This window comes from Spermophilus citellus, assembly GCF_964194105.1.
Source record: "Spermophilus citellus genome assembly, chromosome: 8".
Classification (NCBI taxonomy): domain Eukaryota; kingdom Metazoa; phylum Chordata; class Mammalia; order Rodentia; family Sciuridae; genus Spermophilus; species Spermophilus citellus.
This window is the reverse complement of record NC_138189.1, coordinates 100,676,814-100,695,690: the sequence shown is the minus strand read 5'-3', so window position 1 is coordinate 100,695,690 and position 18,877 is coordinate 100,676,814. Positions and strand designations below refer to the sequence as shown.

Below are 18,877 nucleotides of genomic sequence, written 5' to 3'. Positions count from 1 at the left end.
GCCTATCAAATAAAGTCTTCCACACTGCAGAATTATTTGAAAGTGGATGAAAATACAGCCAAGGTAATAATTGGCTTAAGCTGTTGGCTTCTCATGTGTGACTCATCAGATTAAAACACAAACAAACAAACAAAACTAATTCCTTCAGTTGTAAAGAGAAAGCTGGCTCAAAAATTTGAAGTCTTCTATGTTGTAAGGTTTTCATTATTTTTTAATTTTTCATATAGACATATATTTGTTTAAATTATTAATTTCCACAACTAAGTAGTTTACTGAATATTCTTATTTTTTCCAATAGATTTCCTTTTCTCTTTTAGACAGGGTTTGTTGTCCAAGCTAGCCTAAAACTCCTGGGCTCAAGTGATCCTCCTGCCTCAGCTTCCTGTGTAGCTGGAAATAGAGGTATGCACCACCACACTGGGCTCCAATACATTTTTTAATTTTTTTTTATCATTAGTTGTTCAAAACATTACAAAGCTCTTGACATATCATATTTCATACATCTGATTCAAGCAGATTATGAACTCTCATTTTTACCCCATATACATATTGCAGATTCACATCGGTTATACATCCACTTTTTTACATATTGCCATACTAGTGTATGTTGTATTCTGCTGCCCTTCCTATCCTCTACTACCCCCCCTCCCCTCCTCTCCCCTCCCCTCCCATCTTCTCTCTCTACCCCATCTACTGTAATTCATTTCTCTCTCTTATTTTTTTCCCCCTTTCTCCTCACTTCCTCTTGTATGTAATTTTGTATAACAATGAGGGTCTCCTTCCTTTACCATGCAATTTCCCTTCTCTCTCTCTTTCCCTCCCCCCTCTCATCCCTATTTAATGGTGATCTTCTTCTCATGCTCTTCCTCCCTATTCTGTTCTTAGTTGCTCTCCCTTATATCAAAGATGACATTTGGCATTTGTTTTTTAGGGATTGGCTAGCTTCACTTAGCATAATCAGCTCTAGTGCCATCAATTTCCCTGCAAATTCCATGATTTTGTCATTTTTTAGTGCAGAGTAATACTCCATTGTGTATAAATGCAACATTTTTTTAATCCATTCATCTATTGAAGGGCATCTGGGTTGGTTCCACAATCTAGCTACTGTGAATTTTGCTGCTATGAACATCATTGTAGCAGTATCCCTATAGTATGCTCTTTTAAGGTCTTTAGGGAATAGTCCAAGAAGGGGAATAGCTGGGTCAAATGGTGGTTCCATTCCCAGCTTTCCCAGGAATCTCCATACTGCTTTCCAAATTGGCCGAACCAATTTGCAGTCCCACCAGCAATGTACAAGTGTACCCTTTTCCCCACATCCTCGCCAGCACTTGTTGTTGTTTGACTTCATAATGGCTGCCAATCTTACTGGAGTGAGATGGTATCTTAGGGTGGTTTTGATTTGCATTTCTCTGACTGCTAGAGATGGTGAGAATTTTTTTCATGTACTTGTTGATTGATTGTATATCCTCCTCTGAGAAGTGTCTGTTCAGGTCCATTTGTTGATTGGGTTATTTGTTATCTTATTGTTTAATTTTTTGAGTTCTTTGTATACTCTGGATATTAGGGCTCTATCTGAAGTGTGAGGAGTAAAGATTTGTTCCCATGATGTAGGCTCCCTATTTACCTCTCTTATTGTTTCTCTTGCTGAGAAAAAACTTTTTAGTTTGAGTAAGTCCCATTTGTTGATTCTAGTTATTAACTCTTGTGCTATGGGTGTCCTATTGAGGAATTTGGAGCCCGACCCCACAGTATGTAGATCGTAGCCAACTTTTTCTTCTATCAGATGCCGTGTCTCTAATTTGATATCAAGCTCCTTGATCCATTTTGAGTTAACTTTTGTGCATGGCGAGAGAAAGGGATTCAGTTTCATTTTGTTGCATATGGATTTCCAGTTTTCCCAACACTATTTGTTGAAGATGCTATCCTTCCCCATTGCACGCTTTTAGCCCCTTTATCAAATATAAGATAGTTGTAATATTGTGGATTGGTTTCTGTGTCCTCTATTCTGTACCATTGATCCACCCGCCTGTTTTGGTACCAGTACCATGCTGTTTTTGTTACTATTGCTCTGTAGTATAGTTTGAAGTCTGTATCGCTATACCGCCTGTTTCACACTTCCTGCTTAGAGTTGTTTTTGCTATTCTGGGTCTTTTATTTTTCCATATGAATTTCATGATTGCTTTATCTATTTCTATAAGCAATGCCATTGGGATTTTGATTGGCATTGCATTAAACCTATACAGAACTTTTGGTAATATCGCCATTTTGATGATGTTAGTTCTGCCTATCCATGAACAGGGTATATTTTTCCATCTTCTAAGATCTCCTTCTATTTCTCTCTTTAGGGTTCTGTAGTTTTCATTGTATAAATCTTTCACCTCTTTTGTTAGGTTGATTCCCAAGTATTTTATTTTTTTTGAGGATATTGTGAATGGGGTGTTTTTCCTCATTTCCATTTCAGAAGTTTTGTCGCTGATATACAGGAATGCCTTTGATTTATGCGTGTTGATTTTATATCCTGCCACTTTGCTGAATTCATTTATTAGTTCTAGTAGTTTCTTTGTAGACCCTTTTGGGTGTTCTAGGTATAGAATCATGTCATCCACAAATAGTGATAATTTAAGTTCTTCTTTTCCTATTTTTATGCCTTTAATTTCTTTCGTCTGTCTAATTGCTCTGGCCAGTGTTTCGAGAACTATATTGAATAGAAGTGGTGATAGAGAGCATCCCTGTCTTGTTCCAGATTTTAGAGGGAATGCCTTCAATTTTTCTCCATTCAGAATGATGCTAGCCTGAGGCTTAGCATAGATAGCTTTTACAATGTTGAGGTAAGTTCCTGTTATCCCTAATTTTTCTAGTGTTTTGAACATAAAGGGATGCTGTACTTTGTCGAATGCTTTTTCTGCGTCTATCGAGATGATCATAGGGTTCTTATCTTTAAGTCTATTGATGTGGTGAATAACATTTATTGATTTCCGTATATTGAACCATCCTTGCATCCCAGGGATGAATCCTACTTGATCATGGTGCACAATTTTCTTGATGTGTTTTTGTATCCGATTTGCCAGAATTTTATTGAGGATTTTTGCATCTAGGTTCATCAGAGATATTGGTCTGTAGTTTTCTTTCTTTGAGGTGTCTTTGTCTGGTTTCGGAATCAGGGTGATGTTGGCCTCATAGAATGAATTTGGAAGAGCTCCCTCTTTTTCTATTTCCTGAAATAACTTGAAAAGTATTGGTATTAATTCTTCTTTAAAGGTTTTGTAAAACTCCGCTATATACCCATCTGGTCCTGGACTTTTCTTGGTTGGTAGTCTTTTGATTGCTTCTTCTATTTCATCCATTGATATTGGTCTGTTCAAATTGTATGTATCCTCCTGACTCAGTCTGGGCAAATTATATGACTTAAGAAATTTATCAATGTCTTCACTATCTTCTACCTTATTGGAATATAGGGTTTCAAAATAATTTCTAATTGTCTTCTGTATTTCTGTAGCATCTGTTGTGATATTGCCTTTTTCATCCCATATGTTAGTAATTTGAGTTCTCTCTCTTCTTCTCTTCATTAGCATGGCTAAGGGTCTGTCAATCTCATTTATTTTTCAAAGAACCAACTCCAATAAATTTTAAATGACTATTTGGTTTCAGTAATATAATCATATCATCTTCAAATAATGAGAACTTTTTTTCCAAAAAAAGTCTTTTTCTTCTTGTCTAATTGAATCAAATAATGTTTCCAGAATATCCTAAAGTAAAAAATTATAAAAGCACCCTCATCTCATAAACATCAGTAAGAATTCGCTGAGTATTTCACCATTATACAATGTTCCAGTTTCTTAGTTTAAGATGTAAATCTATTATGGTAAAATCCAACCCTATTCTGTGGATAGGTTTTTTTTTTTCCTTTTTTTTCTTTCTTTTTAAATCAGTTCTCAATAGTGCTGAGATAGGATCTGTAGCACCCCCAGGTCTTCTTAGGTGAAAGTAAAGAGTCCAACTCACAAGATTATCACAGCTAAACTATATGAATCTTGTCACTATGAAGATACAGGACAGGAACCAGAGTTTGCTAGCATAGTAGCATCAAGTGCTCTTCTTTAGTAAAATGTTTCAACAGCAGTACACGCTCAGGTGCAAGATGTGAAACATTTTATACTGTGCAGAACTGCTCAGGGATAATAACCTTATCTGTCTGGGGTATTGCTTGTGAAAATCCCATAGGTATTGTGTCCAGGGTCCCTTCAAGGGGCATCCCCCAGAAGAGTTGCTCCACATAAGTTGTACAATGCTACAGTCTGCTATTAGGTGCATTTGGTTCTAGTTCTCCCTCTATAATGCAGTTTAGTAATCAGGGAGCTGTTTTGACCAGCAACACATCAACAGTTCACATAGCATCTTATTAGGTTGTCAGAAGAAAGGAACTAGAATGTTAATACAAGTTCAGATTCTCATGCAGAAGCAGAAAGGAGTTTGTTAATCCTTTACCCACACAGGGATCTTCGAATCATATCATCTTCAAGTAATGAGAACTTCACCTCTTTCTTTCAAAAATTTATATTTTTCTTATTTATTTGGATCAAATGATATTTCCAGAACATCCTAAAATGAAAATAATAACAAAGACACTCTCATCTCATGCTTAACATCGAAGAGAATTATCCAAGTATTTCACCATTATATAGTGTTCTGGGTTTTAGTTTGATATGTAAATCTATTGTGCTAAAATAGAGGTCTTCTATCAACTTGATTGTAATGAATTATTTGAATATATTCCTAGATTATATTTGCTAATCATTCATTTAGGCCTTTTGCATAGATATTTGTATCTGAGATTAACTGTTATGTTTGTACACAGGTGGGCAAGCTTTTTTTCCCGCCAGGTTTAAGATATCAATGTCTCCTTGGGAATAATTTGTAAAGATTTTTTAGATGAGTTTAAATACTATAGGAATTATTTATTCTTTGAGGAGTTCATGGATGGTCCTTTGACAACTTATCATTTTATTTCAGGGTAATGGCTTAGCTTATGTTTTCTATTTCCCTTGAGATAATTGTATATATCCTAAACTCATTTTCATTCCTTTTGTGTATATATTATATTCCTCCTTTTCTTCATTTGATTTGTATATTGTTCAATTGCTTTCTCTTGTGATACAATAGTGTTTTAAACATTTTAATATTTTCCCCCTCAAGAATCCACTCCTTCTTGGATTTACTATCCTATTGCTCCATTCCCTAAATTCATTAATTTATATTTTCATTGTTATTGATTCCTTATTTCTGTTGTTAGTTTACTTTGTAGTTCTTTTTCTAATTCCTTCTGTTGAATATTTAATAACTGTTGTTTTGTTTAATAATATAACATTAAGGCTATGGATTTTCCTTTGAGTTCACCTGTAACTACACAAAGCTATATGTTATGTTTTAATCATTGCTCTCTAGAGAGTCTACAATTTTACTTGTTATTTCTAATTTTCTATTTTGACTTCATCAGTGAATCTAACTTCTCATTTTCTAAAGTATTTTTAATTTGCAATTATGTGGGAGACCAACCTCGCACGTGACTGAGTTAACTCCCCTGCTGGGTGACCTGGCGCCAGGCAAGCATGCTGCTAGACTGCCCAGCTCTTCTAGGGTTCCAGTGACTGTGTCTTCCTGCCTGAGGGTGGCTTCCTACAGCTCCATGGGTGGAGCTATGCTCACTTGTTCCTTTGTAATATAACCCCTTGCCCTGTTTAGGATAGACTCTTCCATGAAAGTTCCTTGTGTGTGTCCCCTTCTCTTACTGTGCCCTTGGGTGTGGCCTACCTAGATGTCAGTCAACCTGCTGACAGTGGACATCATGAAGATAGACTCAGCCCCCTGAAACCTGACCCCTTGCCTCATTTGAATAGCTTCTCCTCAATAAAAGTGGTCAGCTCATGCTCTCTCTCTCTGTCTCTTCCTGTGGACCCTTAAGGACAGAGGAGCCCTCACAGTGACTCCAAAGAAAAAGGTATTTGTGTCTCTTACGTGGTTATTTTGTGCAGCCCAGTTCAGCCCAGTTTACTTGGAGTGACCCCTGAGCCTTTTAGTCGAGTACAGAAACCTGGCACAATTATTTCCTTTTTTCTCTGGGATTATTACTATCATATAAACATGATTACACTTCCTTAAGAAAAATTTCCTCACTAAATCCATACATCTTCCTCTAGTTACTACCCAAATTCTTTTCTCCCTTTTACAGCAAAGCTCCTACAGAATTATTGGACCTTGGTCTCCATTTTTTTACCTCTCTCTTTTCAATACAGTAGAATCCGGTTCTCTCTTCACTATTCCATGAAAACTACTCTTTATCAGAATCACCCATGATCTCCTTCTTGTCAAATCTGATGATCACTTCTCAGATCTTATCTTACCTAACCTCTCAGTAGCACTTGGCATAGCTGGTTACTCTTAGATCCTTCTTGAAATCCTTTCTACCTGTTGGCTTCTAGGACAATATACTCTGGAGTTTCCTGTTATATCCATATTTCTTCCTTCTCTGGTTCATTTTCTCGGTCTGTCCCATCCTTGTTCAAGTTCAAATTTTAGAGCACCCCAAGGATCAATCCTTAGTTCTCTTAATTATACTTCTTCCCTCAACATTATATTGTTCATTCTCTTCGAGTACCAAGGATTTAAATACCATTTTCAACTACCAAAATTTATATTGCAAGTTCAAACTTTCCTTTGAGTTCCAGAGTTGTCCAGCCTGGTTTCTCTACTTGAATTTCTATATATATAGACTTAACTTTTTGTGGTGAAGACTACTGCTCTACAAATTCTGCTTTCTCCCTTTCCACAGTGATACAGAGAAAGTTGAGCACAGAGCTAGACTACATTTTTCAGCCTCCCTTGCAGTTGATATTAGCATCTGGTTCAGTTCTTTCCAGTGAAGGTGAGTAGCAATGACAGTTACTATTTCCAGTCCTAGTCTTTGAGAACAGGTGTGCTTCCTCCACACTTTCCTTCCCTTCTTCCCGTTAACATCCCTTCCCCTTCTAATTACTAAAATGACTTTGACTGGCAATCACTGTCAACCTGGGACCAGAATGAATGCAGGAAGCAAAGTTGCCCACCAACCTAAGGAACTCACCTCAAAGGATGAAGAAATAAATTTCTACCTAGAAAAATTCGTTACACTTGGGGGTATCTTTATTATAACATTTTAGACTTTTACCTTAACTGATATGGAAAACTCTGCCTTTTCAGGGGCCAGGCAGCATGACAGGCAAGAGGACAAGAGTAAAGAATTTATTTTTTGCTCTATTTTAGGACATCATCAGAGGGATGACATGATAGCACTGCAGTTTTATAAGGTGTATATACATAGCTGCTATGTACAGGATGGGACACTAGTGACACTTACGCTCCTTCATAAAATCATTATCTATAAAGTTAGAAGGCAAAACCCATATCCAGATGCAAGGGAATATAGTTGTAAAACCTGAGAATATTATTATATTATTTCACTGTTCCTTGCTGCTTTTAGTAAGGTATCATATGAAAAAAGAAAAGAAAAAAGAAAAAAAGAGAAAGATTCCATGAAAGAACTGGCTGCCTTGTAAGAAGAATGAGAATATCCAGAAATTTAGGGCCTCCCAGGGTTGAAAAAGACAGTTGATTTTTTTGTACCAAACATTAATACAAATAAATGGACTCAAGCCTTGTAGCAAGGGTGAGAGTAAGGGGTTGTCCTCCCAAACAACCCTATTATTTAAGCTAGCTTCAAGGTAGCCTCCATTAAGATGAGAGAATAACATGAACACAGAAGAAAAGAAATGAGGCTTAAGAACTAGGACTAGAAAAGACTTTGATTGTGGTTATTTGCACAAGAAACTAACTAGAAGCAATTAGATCAGAGGCTTTTTAAGGTTTTAAGGAAATCTAGTTGCCACAGAAACCATGAGTCTGTTCTGAAAATGTCTGTCTTGTTAGTTCCTTTAAGCAACACTTGGGCCTTCAAATTGGTGCCAAGAGAAAAAGGGTTGTAAGTGACAAACAGCCCTCAAGGAGGACATTTACTGGTACAGTCATTTCTGATGTAGCTAAGAAAGATTACAAAGCAACCCCTTTACGAGAAGCCAGTGTGACCTTATTGTCTGACCAAAGTACTTTCTCCACTGCCAGAGCAAAGTCTCTAAAATTCTTCCAGCTGAGAGTCAGAATTTCTGTGTGTATTCTTCTCTTAACAGGAGAATTTTTTTTTCCATAGAAATACTCTTGTGCCTGTGTCACTAGACTGCATGTGGGGTGGTGCTAACAATAGCTTGTTGAACAGTTTATAGGCACTGACTACAAGAAGTCATCTCAGAACTTGATGGAGAAAATGCATCTTGCTCTACCTTCTGCCTAGACCCCACTTGGGCCCCACTTCATGTGACTCTCCCTCACTTCATTCAGTTACTGCTTAAGTGTCACCCCTCCAGAAGTGAGCAGACCACTCTATCTGAAAGCACACCCTCATCACTTCCTATCTCCTTAACCTCCCTTTATGCTCTTCTTATACCTTTTTCTTCTTTTCATAGCACTATTTTTTTTTTCACATTGGAATATAAGCTCCTTCTGAGCAGGACTTTACTTTGTTCCTAGCTAAAATCTTAGTATCTAAAAATGACTGGCATATCATAGGCTCCTAATAAATGTTTATTGAAAAAAAAAAGCTAAATACAATCTTCTAATCTCTAAATGTTTGAAGTGAGGTTTGTTTGATCCTATTTTATTATTTATCCATATACCCTATAACTGTTGTAGGAGAAGAGTCTGTAGAAGAGTCTGAGAAGTTCCTGGAGAGAAGGGAGAACTCGACTCAGGACAACAGGGTCCTTGAGTTAAGTGACAGAAAAGAATTTCAGCACATGCCAGTCAGGGGTACAGACAGAGATTTATTTGAGAAAGTAGATCCACAGTCAAGGGAGAATGGAGGCAGTCTTAAGAGAGAGATGCCTATTTTTCCAAGAAATCTCCATACTGCTTTCCATATTGGCTGCACAAATTTGCAGTCCCACCAGCAGTGTATGAGTGTACCTTTTTCCCCATATCCTTGCCAACACTTATGCTTGTTTGTATGCATAATAGCCGCCATTCTGACTGGCGTGAGATGAAATCTTAGAGTGGTTTTGATTTGCATTTCTCTAATTGCTAGTGATGATGAACATTTTTTCATGTGTTTGTTGATTGATTGTACATTATCTTCTGAGAAGTGTTTCTTCAGGTCCTTGGCCCATTTATTGATTGAGTTATTGTTGTTTTTTTTTTTTTTTGGTGTCTAGCTTTTTGAGTTATTTATGTACCCTAGTGATTAGTGCTCTATCTGATGTATGAGGCGTAAAGATTTGTTCCCACGATGTAGGCTCTCTATTCGCCTCACAGATTGTTTCTTTTGCTGAGAAGAAAATTTTAGTTTGAGTTCATCCCATTTATTGATTCATTTGACCCAGCTATCCCTTTCCTCAGTTTATACCCAAAGGACTTAAAAACAGCATACTACAGGGACACAGCCACATCAATGTTTATAGCAGCACATTCACAATAGCTGAACTGTGGAACCAACCAAGATGTCCTTCAACAGATGAATGGATAAAAAAAATGTGGCATATATTCGCAATGGAATATTACTCAGCAGTAAAAGAGAATAAAATCATGGCATTTGCAGGTAAATGGATGGAGTTAGAGAAGATAATGCTAAGTAAAGTTAGCCAATTCCAAAAAACCAAATGCCGAATGTTTATATATCTATATATCTATATCTATCTATCTATCTATCTATCTATCTATCTATCTATGGAAGCTGATTCACAGTGGGATAGGAGTAGGAGCATGGGAAGAATAGATGAACTCTAAATAGGGCAGAGGGGTTGGAGGGGAAGGAAGGGGGTAGGGGTAATTAATGATGGATGAATGTGATGATCATTATTATTCAAAGTACAGGTATGAAGACATGCATTGGTGTGAATATACTATGTATACAACCAGAGATATGAAAAATTGTGCTCTATATATGTAATAAGAATTGTAATGCATTCTGCTGTCATTCATATATACATATGTATATATACATATATATGTATGTATACATTCATACATACATATGTATGTATAGATAGAGAGAGAAAGAGAGAGAGAGGTGTCTTTTGGGGTAAAGCAAAGAATATACATTCAAGGGAGAATGAGGGCTATCTCAAGAGTAAGAGATGCCTTTTGGGGGTTCCCAGATCCTTTAAAGAAAACTTGGTAATGAGTGGGTATGGAAAAGTATTTAGGAATGATATCAGTCTGGTGATCTCAAGACCATGTATGGTGGTCAATTTCCTTAGGCTGATATGCGTGGTCTTTATTATCTGATGGGTAGATAATGCGAAAAGTCCCCTAAATTATAGGTTTTTAAAAATGTCATCTCTTACTTAATCTATTTAATAGGGGCTAATTAGCAGTGCTCAGGTAAATCTATGAATTTCCCAGGAATTTGGGAGTAACAGACTTGGGAAAGAGACTGGTCTAGGGAATGACGAGCCTAGACAAGCAGAACTTCTGAATTAAAATCTCATTTCCTTGGCCTTCTTTTATGTCTCCTTCACATATTTCTTAATTTTTCTATCCTAACTCATAACAAATGACAGAAAATTATTTGTGAATGAGAAAATTGGGATTACTACTTGCAAGTTGACATTATGTGACAGAAAACTAAACAAAAGTTTGTACTACTTGCTAAATTCAGTCATCACTAAAAGTTGGACATTTGATCTCATTCTTTTTTTTTTTTTTTTTTTTTTTTTTGGTACTGACATGCCAGTCTTTTCTATTTTTTAATTCTGAGACAGGTTCTCATTGAGTTGCTTAGGGTTTTGGTAATTTGTTGAGGATGGCCTGGAACTTGCAAATCTCTTGCCTTAACCTCTGGAGTTGCTGGGATTAAAGGTGTGCACCACTCGATCTCATTCTTCCTTGTTTGTTTTAAGACTGAGATAGAAGGGTTGGGTATGTAGATCAGTGGTAGTGTGTGTGAGAACTTGGGTTCAATCCCCAGCATTGAACAATAATAACAACAAAACCAACAGACTGAGTAGTGAAATGACACTTCCATGGGTTCTCCACCTCTGGTTTTGAATGATCACTGGTGGTCATCACCGCAACAAAATAACACATTAGACTTTGGAAGTCCTGTAGAGGTCTCCTTATTCTGATTCAACAAAGACTAACATAATTAGTTACTGCTTACTCAAGGAAGAAGCTAAAGTTTACCAGGCATAGTTCAGTTCAATTCAAACTGTTCCATTTAATATTTATTGCATTTAAGCTTTGTGCCAGTCAGTGACCTGGGCACAAAGGATATAGTAGCTGCCCTTGTCCTCCTATTGGTTAGACTAATGTCTCTCCAGGGCCCCCTAGTGGTAGATGGTGTGGAATGTACTGTAAGAAGTATGTACTACAGGAGTTAACCAAATAAAATGTTAAAAATGGTTCTAGGTAAACCGGGTACACGCTTATAATTCCAGTGGCTAGGGAGGCTAAGGTAGGAGAATGGTAAGTTCAAAGTCAGCCTCAGCAACTTAGCAAGGCCCTAATCAACTTAAAATAAAAAATAAAAGGGTTGGGGATGTCGTTCAGTGATAAAGCATCCCTAGGTTTAATCACTAGTACCAAAAAAAAAAAAAAAAAAAAAAATCCTGGATAAGTATCAGCTTCAATCAAAAGGATAAGTGGGAATTGCCCAAATGAAGAAGGAAGATGGAGTAATTGCCAGGCCAAAGAAAATATACTGCTAGGGTGGAGAGAAGGAGAAGCATGCAGATGGAGCATTACACTTCTGCTGAAATACGAATCCAATTTTCACCTATCTGCTCTACCACTTTCCCTTCTGTCTCCAGGTTTTTAGCCTGCAGGTTGACCTTTTTCCTCCTAATCGTCCATTGCTATGGTGGAGTTTATTTGTAAATTTAATGCAGGAACCAATAAACAACAACAACAACAACAACAACAACAAAAAACAGCTAAGGAGTAGCCAGTGGAGCCTGGAACCAAGCCTACATTACACTTACAAAAATCTGACTTTCCACAGAAAAAATATTTTGACTTTTACATTTTTGGACTTCATTAGAAGGATCTGAAATGGATGACACCAAGCTGTTTGCCTAAAATAATGTCCCAAATCTGAATTGGCATGGATATTTCCTGAGATTAAAATAGAAACTTGTTTTGCTAACAGAAAACAACTTGGAAATCAAAGAGTCAGTTTAAGTTGGAACCATTTATTTTTCCTTTTCTTGCAGAAAATTCCTGTTTTTACACACACGGAGAGATCAGGGTAGTAAGGTCATTCTGCCACAGAAGTTTCCATTAACAATTTGAAGTTGCAGAAACCTCAAAAAGAAAGGGGGAGGGCTTGTAATATAAGAAATTCATAAATCCATTCAACAAACATTCATGAACACCAACTATGTGCCAGGTACTGATCTAAGCACTAAACAAAGATACCTGCCCTTGTAGAGCTTTCATTCTTGCGGGAAAGGGTGGGGGGGCGGGTAAACAAACAAGAAATAAACAACTTATTCGGTAAATAGAAAACGAATAGTATGAAGAAAAGACAAAAATAGGGTAGGGGGCATCAGGAGAAAGCAAGTTTCAATTTTCGAGAGTGGTTACTGTTGGCCCCTCAGAGAGGGGGCATTTGTACAAAGACTGAAGGAAGTGAGGATGTGAGCCATGTATGCAGTTATCTGGTCTAGGCAGAGGAAACAGTCAATGGCCCAAGGAGAGGGCATGCCTCGAATGTGCTAGAAAGACAAGGGGGCCGTGTGCTTGGGGAAGAGACAGGAGAAGCCATTTGGGGTAGGGTTAGAACAGATGAGTGATTTGATCAGACTTATGTTTTAACGTGCCTTTTAGGATAATCATGTGTTTTCATTTGAACATAGTCCTTTAGTAAGATACTTTTTTTACTCTGAAACCACAGAGTAATGATTACTTAAAATGGTTTCTAAAGGATCCCGCAAGATGAGACACCACAAGATTAAGTAGTAATGGCCCTCTCTTTCTGGCGGGCATTTGCCCCTAGAGGGGCAGCCGTATAACGTGCTCCGAGTTGAGCTGGAGAAGATAGAAACAGTCTGCACGTTTCTTCAAAACTCGACTGGAGAGCCAAACATTTCCTTCTACTGGTTAAAAAATTATATATATATATATATATATATATATATATATATATATATATATATATATATATATACACACACACACACACACACACGCGCGCGCACACACATACCTACACACACACACACACACACACGCACACACATACCTACACACACACACACACACACACACACACATACACATACATACATATATATGCCTTTGCCAATTCTGCGGGAGAAGCAAACTCCTAGAGTTTGCCTTCGCTAATTTGTCCAAGTCCTGCTGTGGTTTCACTGAATGCAGACACTGCTCAGCTCCACCCCACAAACCCTTTCTCATCTTGGGTTTCTCTGCCCTTGGGTGAAAGCTATGGTTCTCCACTGCGGTCACCACCTGTTCGGGCGAAACCCGCGGGGCGTGCACCTACGCCTCTGGCCCCTTTTTCTTCCCTGCTCACCCTTTCCTGGTGAGCACCCTATTTTTCTCTCCCAGGCCCGGGTTGCAACTTTTCTACCAGCCTCGGGCTCGCCCCGATTGGCCCGCGGTGTAGAGACGCTGGCTTCCCATAGATTACGAGCCCCAGAGCCGCAGGAGCTGCTGGGCCCCTGGGAGGGGCAGAGAGCCCCCACCCTGTGCCGAAGCTGGGAGCGCTGGGAGTCAGGCGCACGCGCCCCTCCCGCCCCTAGCGCCCCTCCCTGCGAGCGAGCGGTGCAGCTCCCCCTGCAGCGCCTCCCCTCGCGGGGAGGGAGCCGGAGGGGGCTCCCGGAGCCGCGCCGCAGACCTACTCGGGCTGCGCGTCGCGCCTCTCCTTCCAGAGTGGCAGCAGGAGCCGAGGCGGAGGCGGTAGGGGGTTCCCGCGACTTGCAGTTTCTCTGGGGAGCTGAGGAGGAGAGTGCGCCTTTCCCCCGCGCCCAGCAACCTCAACCTGTTCCCGGCGCTCGGCGACTCTCACTCCCGGGACTCGCCGCCCAACATGAATTTCCCCCTGGCGCTGGCGCTCCTGTCCTCGCTCTACCTGCAGACTGCTGCCGAGTTCGACGGGAGGTGAGTCGGGCCCCGGGGCGCCCTCTCCTTCCCGCGCTAATTTCACACTCGCAGTTCTGGGGCTCCACTCCCCGTGAGGTTTACGCAGCGAGAGAAGCTACTCTCCGGCCCAGAAGTTGGGCCACCGCGCAGGTTCGCGGGAGTGTAGTCGTCGAGCCTCTCCGAGGGCCTGCCAGGGACTGGAGAGGTCGCGCCGGGTTCGAGTCCCGGCTCCTAGAGGACGGTTCCGCGGCTGGGCGAGCGGCTCATCCCCGCTCAGGGCTCGGGAATTGGGACTGGGGGAGAAGAGAGGCTGGAAACTAGGATCACAGCTTGAGGGCGCGGTTTCGCCTTTAAGTAGAGGTGACGCCGGGGACATCCCTTGACCCGGGAACTCGCTCAGGATTTACACGACGCTTCGGTGGGGAAAGTTTCAGGTGACCAGGATGAAATCACAGCTCGGAGCTGTCAGGACTATCCACACAAAGACTGCGGGGGGAAGAAGCGACTGGGTTACCAGGACCTGTTTGTCTTCCCTCTTGGTCTTCTCCAGGGAGGGGTCTCAAAATAAAGACACAGTGAGATGCTACTAATGAGTGTGCGTGTGTGCCTATGCCTGGCTATGCGCGCGCGCGCGTGTGTGTATTCGTGTGTGTGTGTGTTGTGTGTGTGTGGGGGGGGGGGCGGCGAGAGCTCACACCGCACTGCTCCTCAGACCTCCGGCGAGCCAGACTGCTGCGTGCTCTGACAGGTTCCAACAACCCAGGATCAGTCTCCGCTGTCACTCAGCGGGTCCTTCGGTTGCAGCGCGCAGCGCCCTGCTGTTTCCCAGGCCGCGGGATCCTCTCTGGTGTGCTTGAGAGGGAGTGACAAGAGTGTGAGTGTCGGTTAGGAGGGCGTGCTTGGTCCCCTCACCTCCTCGAGATTACAGACCAGATCACCTTGCGCACTGATGGCTGCTGGTGGAGAGGTTTTGCCCTGGGCCACTCCGCCATCCAGTCGCCCTCCTAAAGCGCCCCCCTTTCCCCACCCACCTCTGTGTGTCTCTGGCAGCCCTGAAGATGCCGCACCTGTTTTACCTGCAATCTCGGAACGAATCAATCGCACGATTGATTGGCTTTCTTGTACCTGTAGGGGAACAGAGGGGAACCAGTGGAGCGCTGAGAAAAGCTTGTTTACCACCTGGTCGGAGGAAATAGAAAGTCGGGGGTTATTTTGTACTTTGGGCCTAGGGGTAGAAAAGGCAGGTAAAGCAAAGGAAATTGAAAAGCTAAGGAGAGTTTAAGGAAAAGTGAGTAGCAACCAGAGGTTAAGCCTTTTTATTTTATTTTTTAAAGTATATATATTTTTTGGCCTACATTTGTGTATGGTGTGCATTCCTTGCACACACATTTACAACAAAAAATACACCATGTGTTAGGCACACAAAATATTAATATAGCTTTTAAAAGATGTCTTAAAAAGTCAATTAAAACGTTAATCTTCCTAGAGGAAAATGTCACTTAAGGGAACAATTTAGCAAATAACATATCCAAGTATGATCTAGTGAATAAATCTGTATCCTGAAATTGCATACTTTCTTTAGGTATTATTTACCTTGGAGAGGAAGATAATATGAGTTGTTGATACAGGCAAGTTTCAAGCCATAGGGTACTTGAGATGTCAATTACACCTTAAACTCTCCTTGGTTTTGTTTAGACTTTTTTTCTAGTACAATTTTTTCTTTTTATTTTTCCAGTTATATCTCCAAAAGAGCCCTGTTGCATTTGATTTTTGAGGACTCTCCTCTTTCTGCCCTTCCCACATCTGCCATTCATATAGTAAAAATTCTTTCTTTGACAAGTCTTTCATTATTTAATGCTTTTTTTAGTTTACAATGAATCAGTCAAAACTGGCTCCCTGCCCCCATAACAGGTGTGAGTCTTTGAGGAATCTGTTTTATTTCAAGCTTCAAAAACCACCCTGTGAATGGCAACCTAGAGGATTCTTGGTTTTAGCTAGTGCTCTTTCTAGTTAAGAAAGGATCTTCTCCCCCTTTATTCCCTGTCCCTATGTACTTGGTGAGGGTGTGTGTTTAAAATTGGACCATAGCAGAACTATTTCTGTGAAGGTGTTTTATCCTTAAATTTCTGCAGGCATAAATTTTAGAAATTTGTGGATGTGATCTAAAACAATAACAAAGAGGGAATTAGTTTTAACTTTAAAAGTGTCTTTGTTTATTTATATATTTTTTTTGTTTGTTTGGTAGGTGGCCCAGGCAAATAGTGTCATCTATTGGCCTATGTCGTTATGGTGGGAGGATTGACTGCTGCTGGGGCTGGGCTCGCCAGTCCTGGGGACAGTGCCAACGTGAGTATCAGGCTGGGAGGTGGGCTTTATACCATCATTCAGTGCTTCACTCCGGAGAGCTCATAATTTCTGAGCAAGTCTTGGCTATGCAGTTCTGACATGAGTTTTCAAATACAGTATCCAACTGGTTATTCTGTACCTTTCCAACCTGAACCACCTGTGTTAAGAAGCTTTGTTTTCCATGGGGAGCCATCTAAGATGTTCATTTTAGCATTTGTCCCCAATATCTCCACCTCCTATGTTTTCATCAAGCTTATACCATTCTTTGCTCCAGGCTTTGAGATGGGTTAAGATAATGAGTCTAGACTGTATTTACACTAAATAAACTCATAATCTTAGAGTACTTATAAAATCCTCACCATAACTGTTGTGTAAAGTAGCCCATTCATAAATCTTTTTTGAAGAGAAGTTGTATTGACAATGCTTTAAGCAGACCACCCAATATGATCAGGAAAAAAAAAAACTCTGAAAAAGCATTATTTGTAAGTTCTGCAAATCATCAACCTCATGTAAAAAAAATATTAAATCAGAACACTGATCTGTTTTTTTCCCAAAAAAATAAAAGTGGATATATGAATGGTAAAAATCAGAGCCATATCACAAAAATATTAGAAATTTAGACCAAATTTTACCTAGAAATGGATCTCAAAATTTTATCCCAGTCTTCCTGCAGAACAATCAAACAAAACTCCAAAAGATGAAATAAACTTCTGAAGCATCTTTAGTGTACTAGGTTTGTACATCTGGTGAAATGATGGGAACCAAGTTGAGCTTCACATTAGGACATAGACACTAATAAAGCAGCAGCTTAGATGAATAGAGTAAGACTGTTGAGACAGGTAGTGGAGGAGCCTGTCTTAGAGATGGATTGGCAATGTGAAGATTCAGGTAAATTTAATTTCAGGAAAGGCAGAACTTCCTTCAGCTCTTTAAACTTTTTCTTTCTTTCTTTTTTTTTTTTTTGAGAGAGAGAGAGAGAGAGAGAGAATCTTTTTTTGTAGATGGACACAACACAATGCCTTTTTAAAATTTTTATGTGGTTCTGAGAATCGAACCCGGATCCCACCCGAGCTAGGCGGGTGATTTACCGCTGAGCCACAATCCCAGCCCATCTTTAAACTTTTAAGAATGCTTGTGATGTTTATCCTTAACTTTGTGAAGGAGGGGAAATGAGAGTTAAAGGTTGATTCTAATTGCATACATAGCCTATTGTCTCTAATCAGGGATGAGGTGAAGGGAATAATTCTTGTCTACCTACTATGTGCAAGCCTCTATGTAGACCCTTTGCACAGTTGGTCCATTGCCTCCTGTTAAAGGGAAATAGTGGTAACTCCAATTTCCAGTAAATAAAAGAACTAGGCAAAGCTCAGGTGTCCCTACTGATTAGTCTGCTCAGTTTTAAAGGGTAAATGGTCAAAAAGAAGGATAATACCTGATGGAATTTAGGCTTCTGCCAATTATATCAGTGTGTCAGAAGTATTTACACAGCTGGAGGCCAACAGGTGTGGAATCTGAGGAGCCACCAGGCTGTAATAACCAAAGGGTAAAGAGAGGATCCTTCTGTTGGCCCAATACATAAACATAACCCTCCCAAACAAAAATGGTTAGTCTCTGCAGGGATTGAGATAGTTTCTTCCTTCTCTGCTGCTGTAATTTGCAGGAAACTCCCAAATCAAATGTTGAAATGCCTTGAGGTTCATGCAGTCTCCCAACCCCACCCAGGACAAGCCTGCTTTGGCAGAATGCCCTGGACGGCAGTGGAGTGCACCTTCCCAAAGGCAGCCAATTGGAGCACGCAGGCTCTCTGCCAGGTGTGCTAAAAGAATTCCAAGCAGAACACTTCTCAGATCTCTGAGAGGTTCGTTGATATGGAATTCCCCAGGAAGCATCTCTAGGAGCTGTTTTTTCTTTTTTTTTCTCTCTCTCTATAGAGTAATCAAATTTTATTCAATATGTGCTAACTTGGTAATTCTGAATCTGAATGAGTGCAGAGACCATTCAGAATTATAGAAGCATTATAAAACAACCATTCAAGAGCTTTTCTAGGGTTTTACTGTCTACATAGGAGCTTTCCTATCAGATACAGGACACTTTTATTGTTTTTATACCTTTATTTTGTTCTTTCAAGTATGATAAGTTGTCAAATATAGTATTTGATACTACTTGTCTTTTCCCTCTTGTTATTCCTTAAGATCCTGAGAAAACTGCAACATGGCATGAGTTAATTATTGAAATGGTAATGCTAGAAAAATGTATAAGATAATTTTGCAAAATCAGTTTGTTTTCATTTGGTAAACGTTTGAAAGCCAGAGTGATGCAGAGGGACTTGCACACTGTTGCTAGGTTG

At 39.9% G+C, this 18,877-nt stretch overlaps 1 protein-coding gene and 1 long non-coding RNA gene across 8 annotated transcripts in view; one reads left to right on the top strand and one right to left on the bottom strand.

The window, feature by feature from the left end:
* The window catches only part of LOC308654346, an 82,548-nt gene extending 68,481 nt beyond the window's left edge, over positions 1-14,067 (bottom strand). Inside the window, exon 1 of the long non-coding RNA XR_014023228.1 lies at positions 13,944-14,067. This is a non-coding gene — a long non-coding RNA (uncharacterized lncRNA). The remainder of the gene's footprint in view (positions 1-13,943) is intronic.
* Positions 13,604-18,877, top strand: part of NPNT (nephronectin) — a 69,838-nt gene continuing 64,564 nt past the window's right edge. Inside the window, exons 1-2 of one of the 7 annotated variants that reach the window (XM_081303592.1) lie at positions 13,604-14,202; positions 16,430-16,530. In XM_081303592.1, the coding sequence (XP_081159718.1) occupies positions 14,132-14,202; positions 16,430-16,530 (172 nt within the window). In that variant the 5' untranslated portion in view covers positions 13,604-14,131. Of the gene's footprint in view, positions 14,203-16,429; positions 16,531-18,877 lie in introns of those variants that run through there. The other 6 variants (XM_081303589.1, XM_081303586.1, XM_081303587.1 and 3 more) reach the window with 6 other exon arrangements.